The 21583-nt window shown below is 33.7% G+C and overlaps 1 protein-coding gene across 3 annotated transcripts in view; it reads right to left on the bottom strand.

Annotated features, from left to right (window-relative positions):
* LOC121376315 (stromal interaction molecule homolog) overlaps positions 1–21583 on the bottom strand; it is a 74647-nt gene that overhangs the window by 17161 nt on the left and 35903 nt on the right. For all 3 annotated transcript variants that reach the window (XM_041504156.1, XM_041504157.1, XM_041504158.1), the window contains exons 4-8: positions 9359–9470; positions 8216–8331; positions 7485–7659; positions 6814–6901; positions 6096–6311 (exon numbers count right to left, since the gene is read on the bottom strand). In XM_041504156.1, the coding sequence (XP_041360090.1) occupies positions 6096–6311; positions 6814–6901; positions 7485–7659; positions 8216–8331; positions 9359–9470 (707 nt within the window). The remainder of the gene's footprint in view (positions 1–6095; positions 6312–6813; positions 6902–7484; positions 7660–8215; positions 8332–9358; positions 9471–21583) is intronic.

Raw genomic sequence — 21583 nt, 5'->3', positions numbered from 1 at the left:
AAACATTACATCAGTGTCAGTGTTATTATTTGAATTTAAAACATTACATCTGTTGCATTTAAAACATTAAAGACATCAAATAAAATAAAGAGAAAAAAGTAAACCAGTCAAATCTCTAACAAAAAAAAAAAGAGAGAGAAAAAAAAGTGTACAGTAACCCACACAAAACAATTTAAAATATACAACACAAATGAAGTGATGTTTACAATAAACAACACATACTAAAGTACATACTCTAAATACCATGCAGTCATCTAATTCCAGTCATACATGTACATGAAATAACATGCTTTAACAACTACATGTAGCTCTAAACATTTTGCATAGTGATACTGCAGAGCAAAAGTAACATACAAGTATATATATACTACCCTATCACATATATCAACATCAGTCAGAATTGTAAATGTAAAAAGGATATGAGAAGAATAAATTATAATACAATTAATTAACTGATGTATTCTGGTAAGCAATAAATACCTGCCCCCCCAAAAAAAATAATAATAATAAGTATGTATGTATGTATATATATTATATATTTTGTGTACATGTGTATGTATATATATGTATATATATGTATATTATATATATATATATATATATATATATATATATATGAGCGGGAGTGCTATATAGAGGATAATAAACAAGTTACCAGTTATTATCAAATTTATGTCCCGAGTAAAATAGTTTTCACATGTCACAAGCTTTAGCGAGTGACAAGTGAAAATTATTTCACGAGGGACATAAATTTGTTAATAACTGGTACCGAGTTTGTTATTTTATTTATTACCCCAGCTATTTGGGTTTTTTTTTAAAGCCTTTATTTCTGATATAGCCTACATTGGCTACATGTCCATGTATACAGAAACGATGTAAAATACTTTACTGTTCTGGGTATTGCTTTAACTTTGTATTTTATTCACGATTCACAGATAATTATCAAAATCCAAAGTTCTATCTATTCTGTAAAGAAAATCTATAATGAATTGCATTAAACTACCATCTTATTACAAGTTTAACACTGAAACCAAAAAGATGTAAACGCAAACGCTTTAAACTATGTGACGTCATTGTGTGTGCTTTGCCAAATCGTGATGTCATATTGAGTACCGACAAGGTGATTGGTTTGTTAGCGCCAAATCATCCAATACTAGTGTACGTTAAACCAATGCATGATAATTTCTCAGTGAGAATTTTTTTTCCCCCCCCGTTACGAGTGCCTGCTGGGGTAATAAACAGAATTTATGACACATGTTTGGGAATTATTTTATTCTCCAAGTGAAAGCGAGGGGTATAAAACAATTCCCAAACAAGTTTCATAAATTTCGAATGGCACTCCTGCGAATGTTATAATTTATTTATTATGATTTTGAACAAACTAAATATGATTGTAATCGCTTCAAAATCGACCTTAATAACATCCAGCGATGTCAAATACAGTGATGTGGATTTGTGTCAATTTCAGAAACCGCGACTGTCACAAGATGTCAGTTGCTATAGCGACATGTAACATCAGTAGTGTGCAATAACAGTTTTCAAGATATTGCTATGACCTAAGCAATACATGGGGAAAATATGACATTTATATAACCATTTATTGTAGACCATATGGGCAATAAATATAATTACATATATACACACAAAGATTAGTGTTATTGTGTGTTTTATAGCAGCAACCTCACACATGAAATAGCAATAAACAACAGTAAATTGGGTGATGCTTTTCAGTGGAGTAGATATTTAGTTAAAATGTCTATGTTCAGATTTTTACACTATTGTTATAAATCTTTCAGTCATTAACTGACACTCAAAAATACAGAAAATGCAGATGGATTGTGTCGAGAATCTGTTATACATCTATTCACTTACAAGTAAATATCCGACTTTCAAATATCTTATTCTAGTTAGACACCACAAACACACTCTCATTCACACTCTCATTCACACACACACACACACACACACACACACACACACACACACACACACACACAGAGAGAGAGAGAGAGAGAGAGACAGAGACAGAGAAAAGAGTCTGCTAAGTGAGATGCAAGACAATTTTTAAATTTATGTTTACTTCCACAATAATCTGCATTTAACATAAATGTTTATATTAAAAATCCACATATTTACACTATTTTCATAAAGTGCTGCATTTACACTTAATTGACATAAATATAGAATACTAAACAAGCTTGCCTGTCATACCGTTTTTATGAAATGAGTGAACAGTTTTTGTATCTGACGAGCGAAAGCGAGTCAGATACCAACACTGTTCACGAGTTTCATAAAAATGGTATGATAGGCAAGCTAGTTTAATATTTTATTTATTACAAACCAACTGGAAACAAGCTACAATACAGAAGTAAGCAATGTCGAGATCTACTACACGTTATTTGTGTACGAATTAGGTCAGCAAGTGATCTACGTCACGCCGATATTACATCAGTTAGATATTGAGTGATTGTAATGACATGAGCAATATCTTACAGCAGTGAGTAATAAATCTGTATATTATACACCCACATAGTTTAATATACTGTATTCAGAATATTTTTTTATAAAATTAGATATAAATATGTATATTATACACCCACATAGTTTAATATACTGTATTCAGAATATTTTTTTATAAAATTAGATATAAATATGTATATTATAGACCCATATAGTTTAATATACTGTATTCAGAATATTTTGTATAAAATTAGATATAAATATGTATATTATAGACCCACATAGTTTAATATACTGTATTCAGAATATTTTGTATAAAATTAGATATAAATATGTATATTATACACCCACATAGTTTAATATACTGTATTCAGAATATTTTTTTATAAAATTAGATATAAATATGTATATTATAGACCCACATAGTTTAATATACTGTATTCAGAATATTTTTTATAAAATTAGATATAAATATGTATATTATAGACCCACATAGTTTAATATACTGTATTCAGAATATTTTGTATAAAATTAGATATAAATATGTATATTATATACCCACATAGTTTAATATACTGTATTCAGAATATTTTGTATAAAATTAGATATAAATCTGTATATTATACACCCACATAGTTTAATATACTGTATTCAGAATATTTTGTATAAAATTAGATATAAATATGTATATTATACACCCACATAGTTTAATATACTGTATTCAGAATATTTTTTATAAAATTAGATATAAATATGTATAGTATACACCCACATAGTTTAATATACTGTATTCAGAATATTTTTTATAAAATTAGATATAAATATGTATATTATACACCCACATAGTTTAATATACTGTATTCAGAATATTTTTTATAAAATTAGATATAAATATGTATATTATACACCCACATAGTTTAATATACTGTATTCAGAATATTTTTTATAAAATTAGATATAAATATGTATATTATACACCCACATAGTTTAATATACTGTATTCAGAATATTTTTTATAAAATTAGATATAAATCTGTATATTATACACCCACATAGTTTAATATACTGTATTCAGAATATTTTTTATAAAATTAGATATAAATCTGTATATTATACACCCACATAGTTTAATATACTGTATTCAGAATATTTTTTATAAAATTAGATATAAATCTGTATATTATACACCCACATAGTTTAATATACTGTATTCAGAATATTTTTTATAAAATTAGATATAAATATGTATATTATACACCCACATAGTTTAATATACTGTATTCAGAATATTTTTTATAAAATTAGATATAAATATGTATAGTATACACCCACATAGTTTAATATACTGTATTCAGAATATTTTGTATAAAATTAGATATAAATATGTATATTATACACCCACATAGTTTAATATACTGTATTCAGAATATTTTGTATAAAATTAGATATAAATATGTATATTATAGACCCACATAGTTTAATATACTGTATTCAGAATATTTTGTATAAAATTAGATATAAATATGTATATTATACACCCACATAGTTTAATATACTGTATTCAGAATATTTTGTATAAAATTAGATATAAATATGTATATTATACACCCACATAGTTTAATATACTGTATTCAGAATATTTTTTATAAAATTAGATATAAATATGTATATTATACACCCACATAGTTTAATATACTGTATTCAGAATATTTTGTATAAAATTAGATATAAATCTGTATATTATAGACCCACATAGTTAAGACTATATTTACAATAATTATATTAATATTAAAGCTTATTGAAAAGATGTGTTATTTATTCTGAAGTGAATGTTCCAACATCACACACAGTTCTTAAAACCACTACACTACACTACACTACTGCCTGCACACAAGTAACCTCACACTAACACATTTACTCTTTATGTTGCCAGAAGTGTCCCCATTGATGGCAGCGAATAGACTGGTGTACACTTTGAAGATGTTTTACACGAATCTAGTCCATGCTTGTTGTGCTAAAACAGTATCATAGCATATAAACCAATAATTTTGATTTCCTGTTGATTTTGAAAAATAAATTTTCTCACACGTTGGCTAATGAGCATATAAAATTCAACCTTTACTATTACTACTGAAACTTATCAAACAAGAACCTGACATTATCAATGTAAACAAATTAAAACAAATCTTAAAAGATAATTTTTATTTTTTTATTTTTTATAAAGCAACAACACCTGTCCAACTCCAAATTAAATAATTGGAGCCGAATTTACAAAGCCTGTTTATGTGTTACATGCATGTAACTACATACATTTATAATACTTAAACACCTGTTTATGTGTTACACGCATGTAACTACATACATTTATAATACTTAAACACCTGTCTTACACGCATGTAACTACATACATTTATAATACTTAAACACCTGTCTTACACGCGTGTAACTACATACATTTATAATACTTAAACATCGAGGTTTAAGAAAAACAGGCTTTGTAAATTTAGCCCTTAATATTTATAAATTGTAGCAATGCCATTTTACTGGTCACAGACTGAAGGCCACTAGGTGAAAGAAATAGAATGTTCTAAAGATTTCAGCACCACAACTGCGATTACTACTGAAAAAATATGCTAAAACCAGAGCTTATAACATTGTCTGGTGATAAAAAAGTGACACCAATCAGCTATTAGCTTTAAAACTGCAATTCACTGAAGAGAGCAATTCACAATGAAACGATGGAAGACATAAAAAGGAAAGTACAACAAAAAACAACAAATAAATTTTGTTATCGTTATCCACAATATGAGACAATTTCATGTAGGTATCATGTCATCCACAATATGAGACAGTTTCATGTAGGTATCATGTCATCCACAATATGAGACAGTTTCATGTAGGTATCATGTCATCCACAATATGAGACAGTTTCATGTAGGTATCATGTCATCCACAATATGAGACAGTTTCATACAGGAACCACATCATCCACAACGTGAGACAGTTTCATATATGAATCATGTCATCCACAATATGAGACAATTTCACTGATGAATCAAAGTGGCAAGCAACCAGTGCCTACCCTAAACTACTTGAATTAAAAAAAAAGAGAGTAACAGAAGAATCAGACCATTAAAAGGTCTTCACCATCTCGACATTTTAAACTAAAAGAACACATTTTTCTGAAGGGGCAACTACCCCTTCTTCCCATCCTTTTAGCCATGTGTATTTTAAATTCATCTGCTACATTGTAGGTCTAAAAATGGGACTGGTTTAAAAAAAAATTCAGGCTGATATTTTGAACCCTGTAGTTGTGATCCAGGGCATGTGCTTACAAAACTTGTCTAGACTCTGTCTTTAATGACATACACATACAATCTGTATGCTGTTGCATTAAAGTCTCAGACTCTGTTAGAGTCTCGAGTCTAGACTCTAACATTTGGGTTTTTTAAGCACAGGGCTAGGTAACGAGACATTATTTGACGCATGAGGTCACCAACAAAACTGCAAATAAATTACAACATAAAAGCATCATTGTTAGACAGCACTCAATGTATTTTTCAAGCTGGGGTATAGTTAATATTCATTATTCATTGTACAGGAATGACATCTAACACCAACAGACGAAAACTCACCTCCTCCTTAGCAGTGTCCATCTGTTTCTCAGCCGCTTTCCTCTTACTGAGATAGTGGATGTGTTCCACCTCGTGGGTCAACTGTAACCATGCCTGCAGCTCACCGGGTATCGTCCAGTTGTGCTGGTTTTCCAGCTGCATCTCGGTGCGTTTCAGTGTCGCCCGCAACTGTGCGAGTTCCTCCTCAGCCACTTTTAGACTATCTGCCTGGTCATCCTTCATAGATACAGAAACAAAATAACAACAATTGGTAAGGCTGTGAGTCAAAAACATTTCATTGCATATTCACAAATTGTATTTTAAAAAACATTTAAATGCTGTATCTGTTCAGAAATAGTACTTCAGTTATGTTCCATCTACATATAAACAGGGATCCTTTATTCAGTATCGTGTCACAATTCGCTACGCAAGTTTCAGAGATCGTTACACAATTTTAAAACATAAAACAATCAATTTTCAATTCACTATAAATATTGCTGATCAAAATTTTAAAAACAAAATGCTCCTTGATAAAGGCATTAAATTTGACCTAAAAGTGTACATGTATATTTATCATTTTTCTTCCATAGTTAAATGCAAAGTAATAATAATAATAATTATTATTTAAACAACATTTTAAAAAGTAGTATATCCATGAAAATGCTAATACATACATGTGTATTAAAGATCGTATTGCGGACTAAATATAAAACTCATACTAAACAATTAACTTAATTACCCAACCGTCCATACTATCACAACTCCTCCCATTAAGAGATGCATAATCCATGGTATGAGACATTCCCCTCTGTTCTGCCATGTCCAACCTACAAAATAAATACATTGGTAGAGAATGATCTAAATGTCAGTCTGCTGTGAAAGGCACCATGTACAACAAGTAACTGTCTGGAAAAGTATTTTACAACTGAAGAGTGATTTTATAAAATGTCCACAAGATATCAATTAAAAAAAGAAATTGTTTTTATTTCAAACAATTATGATTTCATGTATATACCACTGGTATAAACCATATAAATCTACTTTGTGATAACCACTGTGTATAACACATTACTTACTGGTAAGAGGGGAGGGTGGCAGAAGGAATTTGCCATAAAATTTGTCTAAGGTACAAATTCAGTCTTTGTCCTGAAAAATGCTTAATTCTCTAGTTGTAGCACGTTCCAGTAGCACGTTCCAGGTCCCTCCCTATCTCCTGCATCTATGGGTAGACCAAGTGGGTTTTTCATTTTCCACTGTTATCTTCCATCTTGTATGTTAAAAAATGCATTACATGTTAACTCACTGTATACTGTGTTCTAGTCAATGAATGCCATTTATCAAAATTCTTTAGTTTGTTATCACTGTTACCAAATCGTATTATTAAACATAAAAGGTGTTACAAAACCCTACTTTTCCTGCAATTCTGTCAAGGCATCTTCTGCTTTCTGTAGAGATTCTAAATCCTTCATCATCTTTTTGATGTGATTCTGTGAGTATTTGTGATGGACATAGGCAAACCAGCACCCGCCAAGGGCCACAACCAATGATCCAACAAGGGCAACGTCGGTGAGGTAACCGTGAGCCTCTGAAAGAGGGAACATGATCTCATGAACACAAGTCTTTTAGTATCTATTATGATTCTGACAGAATCCTTAAATGTTTTTAAAAAATTCAGTACCTGTATATTGACAAATTATGTGACTTGTAATGTCAGGTATAAGTGAAATGCATCTGTCTCCTCAATTAACAAGGCAACAAGACTCATATGTATTTCAAATGAAGAAGGCAACATCGTGATCTTTGATCACTTCAAAAAATGTGTTGTAAACATTTGTGTCATTTCAGTAACCATTTCACTACAAAATACCTTGCAGTGAAAGAAATTGACGAGACTGATTAATTGCTCCCCTAACTTAGATTAGGGAGCTATTTAAGATATTACCATATTTATACATTGTACCATGTAAATTCACATACTAAGGGGAGCTAAAATTACTCTCTGAACTAGTCTCATTGTAGATGGGGAGTGAGCATGGTAGTTCCCTTTAAAAAGCAAAGTCTGCTACAATGCTTCACGTATCACTTGCTGGCATAAGAAAAGAAAAGAGATATCTGACAAAAAGAAAGAAAGAATAACTTACTTTTTGGTGCTCCAAAGAGCACAATGTCCATAGCCTTGAGAGCCAGCTTTTGTCTGTGTATGGAGTTTTTGATTCCCAGGATGTTAACGAAGAAACTACTGTTACTACATGCCAGTCTGAAACATAAGACAAATTTAATTTTAAGAGTAACTCATAGTTTGTGCAACTGTCATGCCAAAATCTTTAAATTAAAGAAAACATCATTATAAACATAGCTTCAGTCCTATATATAATTATCATTTTATTACATTTTTCCAGTAGAATTTTTTTATTATTTATCTGCATACATACATACAATCATTAATTTACTTAAATAATTAGGCTAAAACTGCTAAAAATTTGATTTGATAGTGATGATGGCATACACAAAATTTATTTTCCCAACAGGCACTCATGACGGGGAAAATAAAAATCATAATTTCTCACGAATAATACTATTGGATGATTTGACGCTTACAAACCAATGACCTTGTCGGTACTAAATATGACGTCATCACGATTTGGCAAACACATGACGTCATGTAGTTTAAAGAATTTGTGTTTACAGCTGTCTGTTTTTGGTGTTAAATTTATAACAAAATGTCATTTTAATGCAGTTCATTATAGATTTTGTACCAGAATAAAAAGGACATTTGTTTTTGAAAATGATCTATGGACGTGATTAAATTACAAAGTTATAGCAATACTCAGAACAGTGCGTAAAGCGGTTTACATCCTTTTAATACATGTACGTGTATGTGTGTTGAAAATAAAGGCTTTTAGAGAAAAAATAGCTCAGGTAATAAATAGAATAACAAACTCGTAACAAGATATTATCAAATTTATGTCCCTTGTGAAATAATTTTCATTTGTCACTCGCTAAAGCTCGTGACAACTGAAAATTATTTCACTTGGGACATAAATTTGATAATAACTGGTAACTCGTTTATTATCCTCTATGTACAATATAGATGGTTACACATAAAATGGGAATTTTTGCTTCCAACTTCACAACAAAAATGTTTGGCTTTATTAGCAGAACACAAAAAGGTATTAACTAGATATTACATAATAAAATATAACATAATGAAAATATGCATATATAATCACATATTATTAAAAGTACAAGTATCATATTATTATACATGTTTGTACATGCAGTACCTGGGTAAAAAGGATCCATCGACACCATTTGCGACAAAAATATCAATATACTGGGGAAGCTCCACGTGGTTTTCCAGCCATTCCAGAACATCATCGACAGTCCAGTTAAACACTGAAATAAATATATTACATCAGTTAGAAAAAAACTTGTATTAAAAATTAGCCTTTCATTTTAAAATAAAGTATATATATATATATAACAGCTGTGAAAAGCAGAAGCCATTTCTTTTCACCAGAATGGATGTTTTGTTGTTTCTCAGACTGTCAACTGCCAGCAGAAAGTTGGCCAACTTTCCAGTCTCACGACTTCTAGGAATGTCCAGTTGCTAGTCTGAGCACTCTTACAACTTGATTTTCATCATATAATACATTAGTTGTTAATCTGAGTGCACCTGTCGTAAACTATCGGGAGTTGGAGAGATTACAACGTAACCGTCGAGTTGGGTAACTTTGTGCTGGCAATTGCCAGTCTGACACTAGCATTAAGGGCCTGAAAATAGAAAAATTGCATTTATAAAGATTTTATCAAACCATGGAAACAACAAGTACCAATTTGGCAACAGTAGAAGGAAATTTGGCTGGCTGCCAGCTGAAAATGAGAGAAATCTATGATTAAGATAAATACGGTATGTCATGTACCTAAATATGATCAATTACATAAACCATAAACACTGTAGCTGGCACATGGAAGGAAAATGAAGGAATATTGAATTAATAAAACAACTAAAACATGCATGATAAACATTTAGTAAATGTGGCAATATTTTATATTAAAGGTACATTTTGATGACCTACATCTCAATAAATTATTTTAAAACACCCAGTTAACATAGTTATTTTGACACTGAAAAAAACTGCTGCTACCACATAGGCTCTTACTGAACAGCAGCAAGGAATCTTTTATATGCACTTTCCAACAGGCAGGATAAACAACTGAATATATACCACAGTCAGCAATTGATGTACCAGATATGTGGCTCTAGATGGAATAGAAAACACAACTTATGGACTCAGGTGAGCATTAGCTGTACCATATAACTACATCCCAAACTATGCCACATGAAAGTGAACAAAATGAAAAGAAAAAGAAAGAAGAAAATGTTTTATTAATGATGCACTCGACACATTTTTATTTACAGTAACATGTTTATGGCATGATTGGCATCAGGGCCACACAGACAATAAGAAAAGAATCCTACTGCCTTCACTCCATGGGCTACTCTTTTCAGTAAGCAGCAAGGGATCTTTTATAGATGCATCATCCAACTGAGAGAATAATACATACCATGGCCGTTGTTAACTAGTTATGGAGCACAGGCTGGAATGAAAAATAGCCCAATGGGCCCGCCAAAAGCAATCTTTACCAATGGGCTCCACCTGTCTCAAATTTTTATTGCAGACCCACATAAACACACACACACGCACACACACACACATATAAAATTATGTCCAAATTCTAACTGATTGTTTTAACAATACTTTAATTACTGAAATATTCAAAAATTATGACAGCCAAAACCAATAAAATTAAGTCCAAATTCTAACCGTGGTTTTTTAATAGCACTTTTAATTACTGAAATATTCAAAAAAAATTATGACAGCCAAAACCAATAAAATTATGTCCAAATTCTAACTGTCATTTGAATGGTACTTTTAATTAGTAAAATATTAAAAAATTATGACAGCCAAAACTTTTTTCCCAAATATTTATTTTTAAAAAACAACAAGTCAGGTTGATGAAAGCTGTGCATAGAGCAGATGGACGGAGCTGACGTCACTTCACCCCAAGCTATACCACCGGACGTTACAAAAATGAAACAAAATGGCTGCCCCCAGTTAGCAGGAATAATCATGGTTTTTTTGTTAACTCTAAAATTACACATTTTTCATTTGTTAAAGTGTCAGTATGTGTTGGTGGTCCGGGTATGCATCTTTCCAACACATAAATCTCTTGTTTGAGTTTACTCTACCTTTAAACAATAGCATTTATGTACCATTACAAATGTATCTTCCTAAGAATGTAGACATATTTAAAAGTCATACCAAAAGAAAAATTCACCCAACTAAGTTGCAGTGAACTTGAACAGTGAAATTAAAGAATTGGTCAACCTCAGGATTAGCATGCTAAAACCTATTCACACGCGATGTATTGTGTCAGCTTTTGATAGGATAGCCAAAGACCCTGCATTAATCACGCGTGGTTGGCATCTTCTTAGATTATTGTATGATTAGTATGTCTCGTCTACAATGAATTGTGCTCCAGCTGTTTTATAAGTGTATTAGAATTTTAATCTTTGTTTTAAAAGAGTGTGACATATAGCTTGCTGGACTAGTCAACAATTAGTCAGACTTGCCTACAATGAATTTATTTCCAGTTGTGTTATATGTTAGAATGTTAATCTTTGTTTGTTTTGTTTTCATAATGTGGGACACATAAACAAAACAGAGAAATAAATGCGTCATATTATTAATGCGAATAACATGAGCTCACAGTTTTTGCATTAATATTATGATCGCATTAATTTCAGGATCTATGGTAGTACAATGTATATATTAAAAAAAAGGAACAATGAAAAAGAAAAAGAAAAAAACAACTCTGAAATGCATAACAAGAGACAGGAAACATTGACTTCCAGGTGGGATATAGGTCAGTGAGAGATTCTATTACATGTCAGGGGACATATAAAGGACAGTGTTCACTTGAATGAAGTGATGAGTGATGAATGTACTTGAGCTTGTAACTAAATACAAATGTACTTTCTCATTGACAACCTGCTTACTAGTATACACAAGGCCATACGTAGCCTACAAGAGGTGACGTGAAAACTCGAACAACAACCAGGGCATCTGAATATGAGGTTATCAATAATATATATGTAAGGCTCAAAATAGGAAGTAAACTATGGCCTGCTGTTATTTAAAAAAAAAAAACCCATACCCAGCAGACACCCCCCCCCCCCCCTCCCCCCAAAAAAAAATGGCCAGGTAAGAAAACATATGACTGTCAGAAATAAGCCAGCACATTGTAAGTGGAGGGTTTAGGATAGTGTGTTGAAAATTAGGACCTCGGAGATGTATTTTAGAGTGTTATAAAATTAAAATATAGCAGAATCTCAAGCTCAGCCTCAGCTAAAGAGAAGATGAGATGATTGTACATACATCTATCTCCTGAAAAATTAACTGCAATTTTTTTTTTTTTAAAGCAGGTAAATTTTTATTTCATCTGCTAGCTCTAAAAAACAAACTGCTTTTCACTTGTCACAGACTGCTATTTCGAACCTTCACATGTTGTGCAATGAATGAATGAATGAATAAATGATTGATTTTTCTGGTTTCCTGTCCCAACCAGTGCACCATGACTGGTATATCAAAGACTGTGGTATATGCTGTCCTGTATGTGGGAAAGTGCATATAAAAGATCCCTTGCTGCTAATGGAAAAATGTAGTAGTTTTCCTTTAAGACTATGAGTAACAAAATTACCAAATGTTTGATATCCAACAGTCAATGATCAATTGACTTTTATACTTTTAAAAAATGGCAGTGAAACGAAAGTATTTCTCAAAATTTTTTGGCAATCTGTATGGAATTTATTTTGACAGTGCTTTTGTAGTACTGCTGCCATCATCTCTGCCTACTTTTCATACCTACACTTACAGTTAAATATCCAGGGTTCGAAAGCCGTCAAAAAATATGGTGGCCCAAAAATAATAATGGATATTGGCAAATTATGGTAAGCGAACCACAAACCACAAGCAAGATTTTAATATAGAATAAATATAAGCAATAGTGGTGCATATGTTGTAGCTCTAAAGAATATCACCCAAATAATATTATTTGGGTGACTAACGCCATTATTTTTAAGTATTAAAGAGGCCAAATGGGACATTGATTGCATTTGGCAACCTGGCCACAGGCTGTTTCGAGCCCTGAATATCCTATCTACTTTTCTTAAACAACCTCCCACTTTGAAACATAATGAACACCCTGTTCTGACATGTAGTAACTGAATTTAACTGCATGCAAAAGTGAATGGTATAGCTCACAATGATATTTAACATTATAATAGTGTGAACAGGGTGTGACGATACTAGTACAGGTAGAGTCATGTTTAGATAATGTTTAACAAAAAAAAAAAAGACAAAAAAAGAAGATTTAATAAATTCTTATAAAAGAAACTAATTAAATATTCTCATAGTATAGAAACCTAAAAGAAAGAAACATTTTTTTTTTCTTTTTCCTTTTGTCTTATGACATCCCAGCTCTTTATTCAAATAACTACCAATTACCTAAATAAGAATTATATATGTAGGGGGAAATCATACCACTAATATTAGCTTTAGATGACAAAATACAATCCTTTTTATAAAGGCTATTCTTTTTTTTCTAGAAGCTATTCACACCTATTCAATCTTACTACAGTGATAAAGACATTTTCAAACTGTGTGATAAATTTATCTTGTATCGCACATACATGTATGTGTGATCTGGGCCGGAACTTTTAAATGGGGAATTCCCTTTTTATTTTTACTGCAATTAGCGCCTTTTAGTTACTAACGTCATATATGATTTACAAAGTATGTCACATCGTATTTGAAACACTACACAAGGCTGCCACAGAGTATGATTCTTAACCTTAAGTAAATCCATGAAAGGAGTATTAATCAAAGATTTAAGAAAGAGTTGTTATGATGTTAAATGAAAAACAGTTTGTGTAAAACCTAAAGGAAGGTATGTAATAAATACAAAACTTGACATATGTTGTTTTTGCATCTTATTTATTGCACTCATTTATTTTGCACAACAACATACCTTGTACCAGTATATATATTTTTTCGTGGTATATGTTCTTGCACAAAACTCGTGCAATAAATAGGAAGCGATAACAACGTATGTTAAGTTCTGTATATTTTTTATATGCATCATGCACAGACAAGATAGAACATACACGTACTCGCATGTTGTTGACACGTACACAAATCAGCAAACACTGATCGGAAAGGAAAACTTGAAGGAATGGTTAACTGATAAGACATGTTGACTTTATTCACATTATCACTGTATATTACTCATAAAGAAAGTAGCTGCTACAAGTACGCTGGGTTAATAGTTGTCATGTGGGTGGTGTCTGGCATATGTGTAATAAAACCATTGTGTCAGTCCATTTACGACTATATTAATACATGCTGGTGTCCAAAACGGACTAACCTTGCCGTTTGTCCGTGCATCAACAAAAACATGTGTCCTCGCTCTTTGTTTACACTCAACACACCTGTACTACCCTAATATCAGGATTTCTGGATTATGGTAGCCCCACTCCCATGGCTAGTGATATTCAATGTTGGGCTAGTAAATAACTACTAATGCCATGTCCGGTGGCTAGTAACTTTTTCTTTGTCAATTGTTGCAGTTAAGTCTATTTTGTAAATATGAATATCCTGCCCTCACCCCAACCCCCAATCTTAGTGTTTTTAAGCTCTATCTCCCTCTTTATGTGATATATCTGATTATTACTATTATTTAGTGAAATTGTATGAACTTAAACTAAAGTAGGGCTAGTGAGTTTGTAATCGTGGCTAGTAAATCTTTTAAGTCACATGGCTAGTGGATTTTATAAATATTCTAGGAGCCCTGGTAATATATCAACAAGCAGAGAAAATGAATTAACAACACCCCAGCAGTGAGTACTATTGAATTATTAGCTACATGTACTTGTATGTTTGGTACTGGATGAAAATTAAACATCGCCTCAGCACATTTTGTATCACTAGTTATGACAGCTACAGGTGGTAAGCTTACTATTTAGGATCACGATTTAGTACTAGATGAAAGTTAAACAACACCCCTGCACATTGTTTGATATCTCTAGAGGTTTGATATCTCTAGAGGTGTCATAATACAGAACTGTATCTGAAACACATACATGTACAATGTAGTCTACTATTAAGAGGAACACAATGAACACCATCAACATGCAATAAAGAATAATTATAAAATGTTTGTTTTGTTTAACGACACCACTAAAGCACATTGATTTATTAATCATCAGCTATTAGATGTCAAATATTTGGTAATTTTGACATATACATTTGTGTAGTCTTAGAGAAGAAACCTGCTAAAAATTTTCATTAGTAACAAGGGATATTTTATATGCACCATTCTACAGACAGGATGGCAATACCACAGTCTTTGATATACCAGTTATGATGTACTTGCAGGAACAAGAAATAACCCAATGGGCCAGCAACAGGGATCGAAGCCAGACCAACCGCACATCAGGCAAATGTTTTACATGTCTCGCCCCCATTTTGTATCAATATAGCTGATAGAGGTGGCAAGAATGGTATTTTTTTAATCACTATTTAGTACTACAATGTAGATGAAAGTTAAACAGCACCCCTGCACATTTTTTAATCAATAGCTATACCTTTAAGGGTGTCATATTATCTGAAATACAAACACGTAGACTGCTGTTAGAGAAACACAAACACTGATCAATATGTAATAATAATAGAATAGAATAGAATAGATGTTTAACGACACCCCAGCATGAAACATACATCGGCTATGGTAATGCAATTGAATAAAAGCACATACTATTAGATGTTTAACGACACCCAGCATGAAAAATACATCGGCTATGGTAATGCAATTTAATAAAAGCACATAGATGTTTAACGACACCCAGCATGAAACATACATCGGCTATGATAATGCAATTTAATTAAACTAATATGTACATGTACATGTATAACAAAAGCCAGGTCTACACTAACCAGTAACTCTGTAATTAGCTTAGTTATATTTTTACTTTTAAGAATTCCAAACATGTACATGTACTGGTATGCATAACTGTCATCGCTTTATAAATGTGTATATAAATAAACAAGCAATGTAAATTAAACATTTCTAAATATTTTTTTGTAACACATATACTACATATTGCAGCATGCATGTACATTGTATTATGCAAATAAGTCTATAAAATGCAATGTATACTGTTTGTATAACACTATGCAAATTATCCTGCGTAATACACATAACAAAAAAAAAAAAAATCCCATATTAAGCATGAGAACATGGAATATCTGATACCAAAAGCGTAAAAACAATTTTAAGTTGTATTTTTATTCTGGATTTATAAAATATCTCAGATCGTTAAAATTAAAAACAGTACTAATAGTAAGGCCTAAAAAAAAAAATGTGTTTCAGGTTTCATCCTTGAAACAAATAGAGTAGGTAGGTACAAATGTAGGTGGGAACCTTTTTTTTTTTTTTTTAAATCGAAACAAAACAGAGAAACCATGATTGGCCAAGGTGTTCCAAATCTAGTTCGCTGATTTAAAAAAATCAAGGATCGTAAAAAAAAAAAAACCAATTATATTTTTTAATAATTTTGCTTTTTGCTTCAAAAAGTTTCAGGGTTGCTACATAATTAATTAGGGTAGGTCAGGAAACCGTAAACACACACATTTTTTTATTTTTGCGGCCTAAATACAGTGTAATCTGTCCTAAACGACATCTGTATAGGACACAATCTCAAAGTCCTGCCGACTAACAATAGCCTGTGTAACATCTAACTCGGTATATATCATCAGATTTCATCAGTCCCCATTGAAACCAGTTTAAATTTATATTTGGTTTAAAGACACTTGTTGGTCTCTACCATTTCTACAGTGGGTTAATTAATTGCTAGGCTATTAGGAAAAACAATTAATCAATAAGAAAAGACGGTTAAAATATTAAGTCATGGAGCTTGTGACGGTACATGCTCTTAATTTCTTTTCGCCTTGTGGCGATATTAATTGTTTTAGAGGGCCGTGTGCAGTTCCATATGCACTTAAGTCCAGGTGGCCAGTAGTTACGTAATACCTCCGCGAGTGCGGTTTTTACAACTGTGATTTTGGCGACTGGCGACAGAATATCTGGTCATCTAAGAAAATATACCGACTCTTGGAGAGGTGGAAATATCAGATGATAGGTGAGGTACCGCGTTGTGCCCCCAGGCGATATTCGCCGTCTCTGAGAGTTCTGAATAAATAGCTAGGATTTTAGAGATATCGGGGAGAAACATAGGAAGGCTCCAGGGGATCGCTGTCCGTCCGGACTGGTAATTATATATTTTCTGCTCTGTGTATAACCTTGATGTGATTGATGTGACTTTAAATATTTTAATACTGTATTATACCAATATTATTTAGACGGTGCTGCCGGTCATCTGACGCAGTAATCTGTAGGCTCACTGTCCTAAATAATTATAAAAAGCTTAACCAGTCATCCTAGAGGACCTAGGTAAACTGTAGGTTATTGTCTTTATTGTGATAGGTACCAGTATTAATTCTGTATTACAAGGTTATTGAATGAGTAGTTAGGGTTAATTAAAAATTAACCAGTTAGGAATAGAGTTGTAATTCCTTTATTAATTAAGTTCCCCTGGAAGCGTTTCTCAATTATCACACGTGTGGGTGTTGTGTCACGGTGAAGTGATTAGCATATTGTGTAAACTAGACACCTAGAGATTAACTAATTAAGTGATCAGTTCTGGGTTGTTATTATTTGTTGTTGTTAATTAACTACTGCGGCAGTACATTTGTCAGCGTAGGTTAATACAGATTCCAAAGTGTATTGTGTTTTGTTGTGTTTTCTAGTGAACTAAACGTGCTATAATATATACTTTATATAAGATCTTATCTCTGATCATACCTAGACGAGCCAGCGGGTATAACTGCCTGTTACAGAGAGATCTAATAGATATACAGTTAGGAGAGATATTTGGACACTCGTGTTTCATTCAGTTACGGGTATTATAGGATCCCCGTGACAGGAGTGAAAATTGGGGGCTCATCCGGGATCTGAAACGGGACATGCATATTTAAAAAAAGTATTGTTTGTAAATGGGGGCTTTATAAATTATTTTTACAAATAACTAGAAGTAGCAACGTTGTTCACTAGAATATTAATTAATTATAAGTGCGTCATATCTAAACATGGATAAGAATTTGCTGGATAGGCCTACGCTCAGTGTAGTGGAGATTAAGCGAGCACGTAAGGCCGAGTTAGTTGAAATCGCGGGTGAGCGAGAAATTGATTTAACATCAGCTAAAACCTTAGGTGATATAAAGACAATTATTATCCAGGAAGTTTTTGGTGATAGGCCTGTTATGGAAGACAGTGAGGTTGTTCCAGAGATAGAGATAAATGAGTAAAGTGTGGAACAACAATTAGCTTTTAAAAAGCTCGAGTACGAAAGAGAGGAACATGCATTAGATAGAGAGAGAGAGAGAAAAAAAGAAGATAGAGATAGAGATAGGGAAGATAGAGAGAGGGATAGAGAAGAGAGAGAAGAGAGAGAGAGAAGAGAGAAGAGAGAGAGAGAGAGAGAGAGAGAGAAGATAGAGATAGAGATAGAGATAGGGAAGATAGAGAGAGGGATAGAGAAGAGAGAGAAGAGAGAGAGAGAGAAGAGAGAAGAGAGAGAGAGAGAAAAAGAAGATAGAGATAGAGATAGGGAAGATAGAGAGAGGGATAGAGAAGAGAGAGAATAGAGAGAGAGAAGAGAGAGAGAGAGAGAGAGAGAGAGAGAGAGAGAGAGAGAGAGAGAGAGAGAGAGAGAGAGAGAGAGAGAGAGAGAAGATAGAGATAGAGATAGAGAATTCCAGTTAGCAAAACTAAAGGTGGAACATGAGTTAAAGTTGAATACAGAAGAAGTTAGACGAGAAGTAGGAAATGGGTTTAACATGTCGGAGGCTTATAGATCAGTGCCTGTATTTGATGACCAGGAGGTAGATATGTTCTTCCAACTTTTTGAACAGGCCGCTAAGCAGCTAAATTGGCCGCAGTCTAAGTGGACATTGTTAGCCGTGTCTAAGTTTAAGGGGAAGGCTAGTGTAGCTTATAATTCAATGAGTGATGAGTGAGCAAGTCAGTACGACCTAGTTAAGGTGGCAGTGTTGAGGGCTTATGAATTACGACCTGAGGATTATCGTTTACGGTATAGCGAGTTGAGAAAAACGCAGGGTCAGTCTTATAGTGAGTTTGTGGCTAAGAAGGCAGGGATGTTTGATAAATGGGTGGTGTCTCATCAGGTAGAGTCATATACCGAGTTACGGGAGTTGTTGATCTTACAGGACATTAGGAATGGATTACCAGTTAGCTTACGTATTCATTTAGAGGATCGTGATGTCAAAAAGATAGAGGAGGCAGGCATAGTGGCAGATGACTACGTGTTAATACACAAACCTCAGGCAGTACAGGGTAGCTCTATACAACAGGGTGATAAGAAGAAATTTCAGCCAGGTTTTTCCCGGGAAGGTAACTATCGGGGAGAGTCATCTAGTTGGTCAGCTAGTCAGGCAAGGAATGCACCTGGTAGGCAAAGTAAGGATAAGCCTGCATTATCAGCCAATGCACGAACTTTTCGTCCACATTGCAGTTACTGTAAAAAGGATAACCATCTTGTCGGGGACTGTTTTAAAAGGAAACGCGATAATGCGCAAGTGGTCGGTTTAGTGAGGTCAGCTCCGTTAGCGAGAGAGTTAATGGTTAGTCCCATGGCAGAGAAAGTAAACCCGTATGTGTCCACTGGTATGGTTTGTGATGTGAAACAAGAGTTGTGTCCTAAGGCAATATCAATCTATAGAGATACCGGCTGTAGTCAGTCGCTGATAACGCAAGTGTGTTTAGCTGGTATTGAGAATTCAGATACAGGACGTAGTCTGGCCTTAACCTCGGTTACTGGAGAAAAAATGGTTGTCCGGTTACATAAGGTTTTCTTGTGTTCGAAGTTTGTGATGGGACCAGTCATTATGGGTGTTGTAAAGGACTTGCCCATTGAAAACATAGGAGTTTTGTTGGGTAATGATGTGACTAGTCAGTGTTGTCAGCCGGAATGTGACCAATTGTTAATTAAAGACAGCCCTTTACTAGTACGAGAGAGTGAGGTTGATGAGATTAGATATCCTGCGTGTGTAATGACTAGGGCTATGGCCAGAAGGGTAAAACGAGACCCAGAGGATATTTATGATTTGTCTGATACGTGTGTGAGCCATGAAATTGGAGTGGATGAGGTTATCAGTAAAATGGTAGATAAGTCAACTGACGAACTAAATGTGGTGGAACCTTTTGATCTCCCGCAGAGGGTAAATAAACCAGTTGTGTTTGATAGAGGGGACTTACCTTGTAATAGACAAGAGTTAATTCTAGAGCAGGGGGCTGATCCAAAATTGTTGGCAGCTCGCACTACATTGTTAACAGAGGGTGAGATGGAGGATCAGAGGTCAGGTTATGATATGGACAAGGGAGTATTAATGAATAAGAGAGTTAGAGATAGGAAGGCTAGAAAGCAACTGAGCCATGCTCAGAGCAAAATAAAATCAGTGTTTGATAGGAAGGCTAGGAGTCGGGAATTTAAACCAGGGGATAAGGTGCTGCTGTACCTTCCCATTAAACGGGGTTCATTGCAGAACAGGTATTTCGGGCCCTATGTTGTGCACAAACGGGTTAATGAGACAGAGTATGTGATAAACACTCCTGATAGGGTTAGGAAAAGTAGGTATTGTCACATCAATTTGCTAAAAGGTTATTTTGACAGACTGCCGATAGTTCCAGTGATACCGGTCCAAATTGAGAGTCACTCATTTCCTGTGATGACGTCAAGACTGCAGAGATCAAGTTAACCAACGGCCAGATTCTAGCAGACTTGAGGCCCCGGCGAGAAAAGTTGACTACGCTGATACAAGACAATGTTTCCATTTGTCAGGACCTTCCAATGGTTACCAACACCTTAAGCCAGGATGTGCGCTTGGAACCCAACGCTACACCGATTCGACAGCATGCCTATCGGAGAAAACCTGGAAAACGTGCGACACTAAAAAAGAAAGAAACGAAGTTCCAGTGGTCAGATGAATGCGAGAAGTCATTCAACCATCTCAAGCAGATGCGCTACTCGTCTCCCGTGATGGCAGCACCAGACTACCGAATGCCGTTCAAGCTAGCTGTGGATGCTAGTGACGTGGGAGCTGGAGCTGTGCTGTTCCAGGAAGACGAAAATGGACTGGACCATCCTGTAAGTTTCTCCTCCAAAATGTTTGACAAACACCAGGTGAACTATTCCACTATAGAGAAGGAAGTTTTGGCCATGGTACAAGCTCTGAAGCATTTTCAGATCTACGTGCATCAAGTGGTGGTCTTTACTGATCATAATCTGCTTACCTTCATTCACAGAATGA

The sequence above is a fragment of the Gigantopelta aegis genome, chromosome 6, assembly GCF_016097555.1.
Source record: "Gigantopelta aegis isolate Gae_Host chromosome 6, Gae_host_genome, whole genome shotgun sequence".
Taxonomy (NCBI): domain Eukaryota; kingdom Metazoa; phylum Mollusca; class Gastropoda; order Neomphalida; family Peltospiridae; genus Gigantopelta; species Gigantopelta aegis.
The sequence above is the reverse complement of the archived record's forward strand: the minus strand, read 5'-3'. Positions and strand labels throughout refer to the sequence as shown.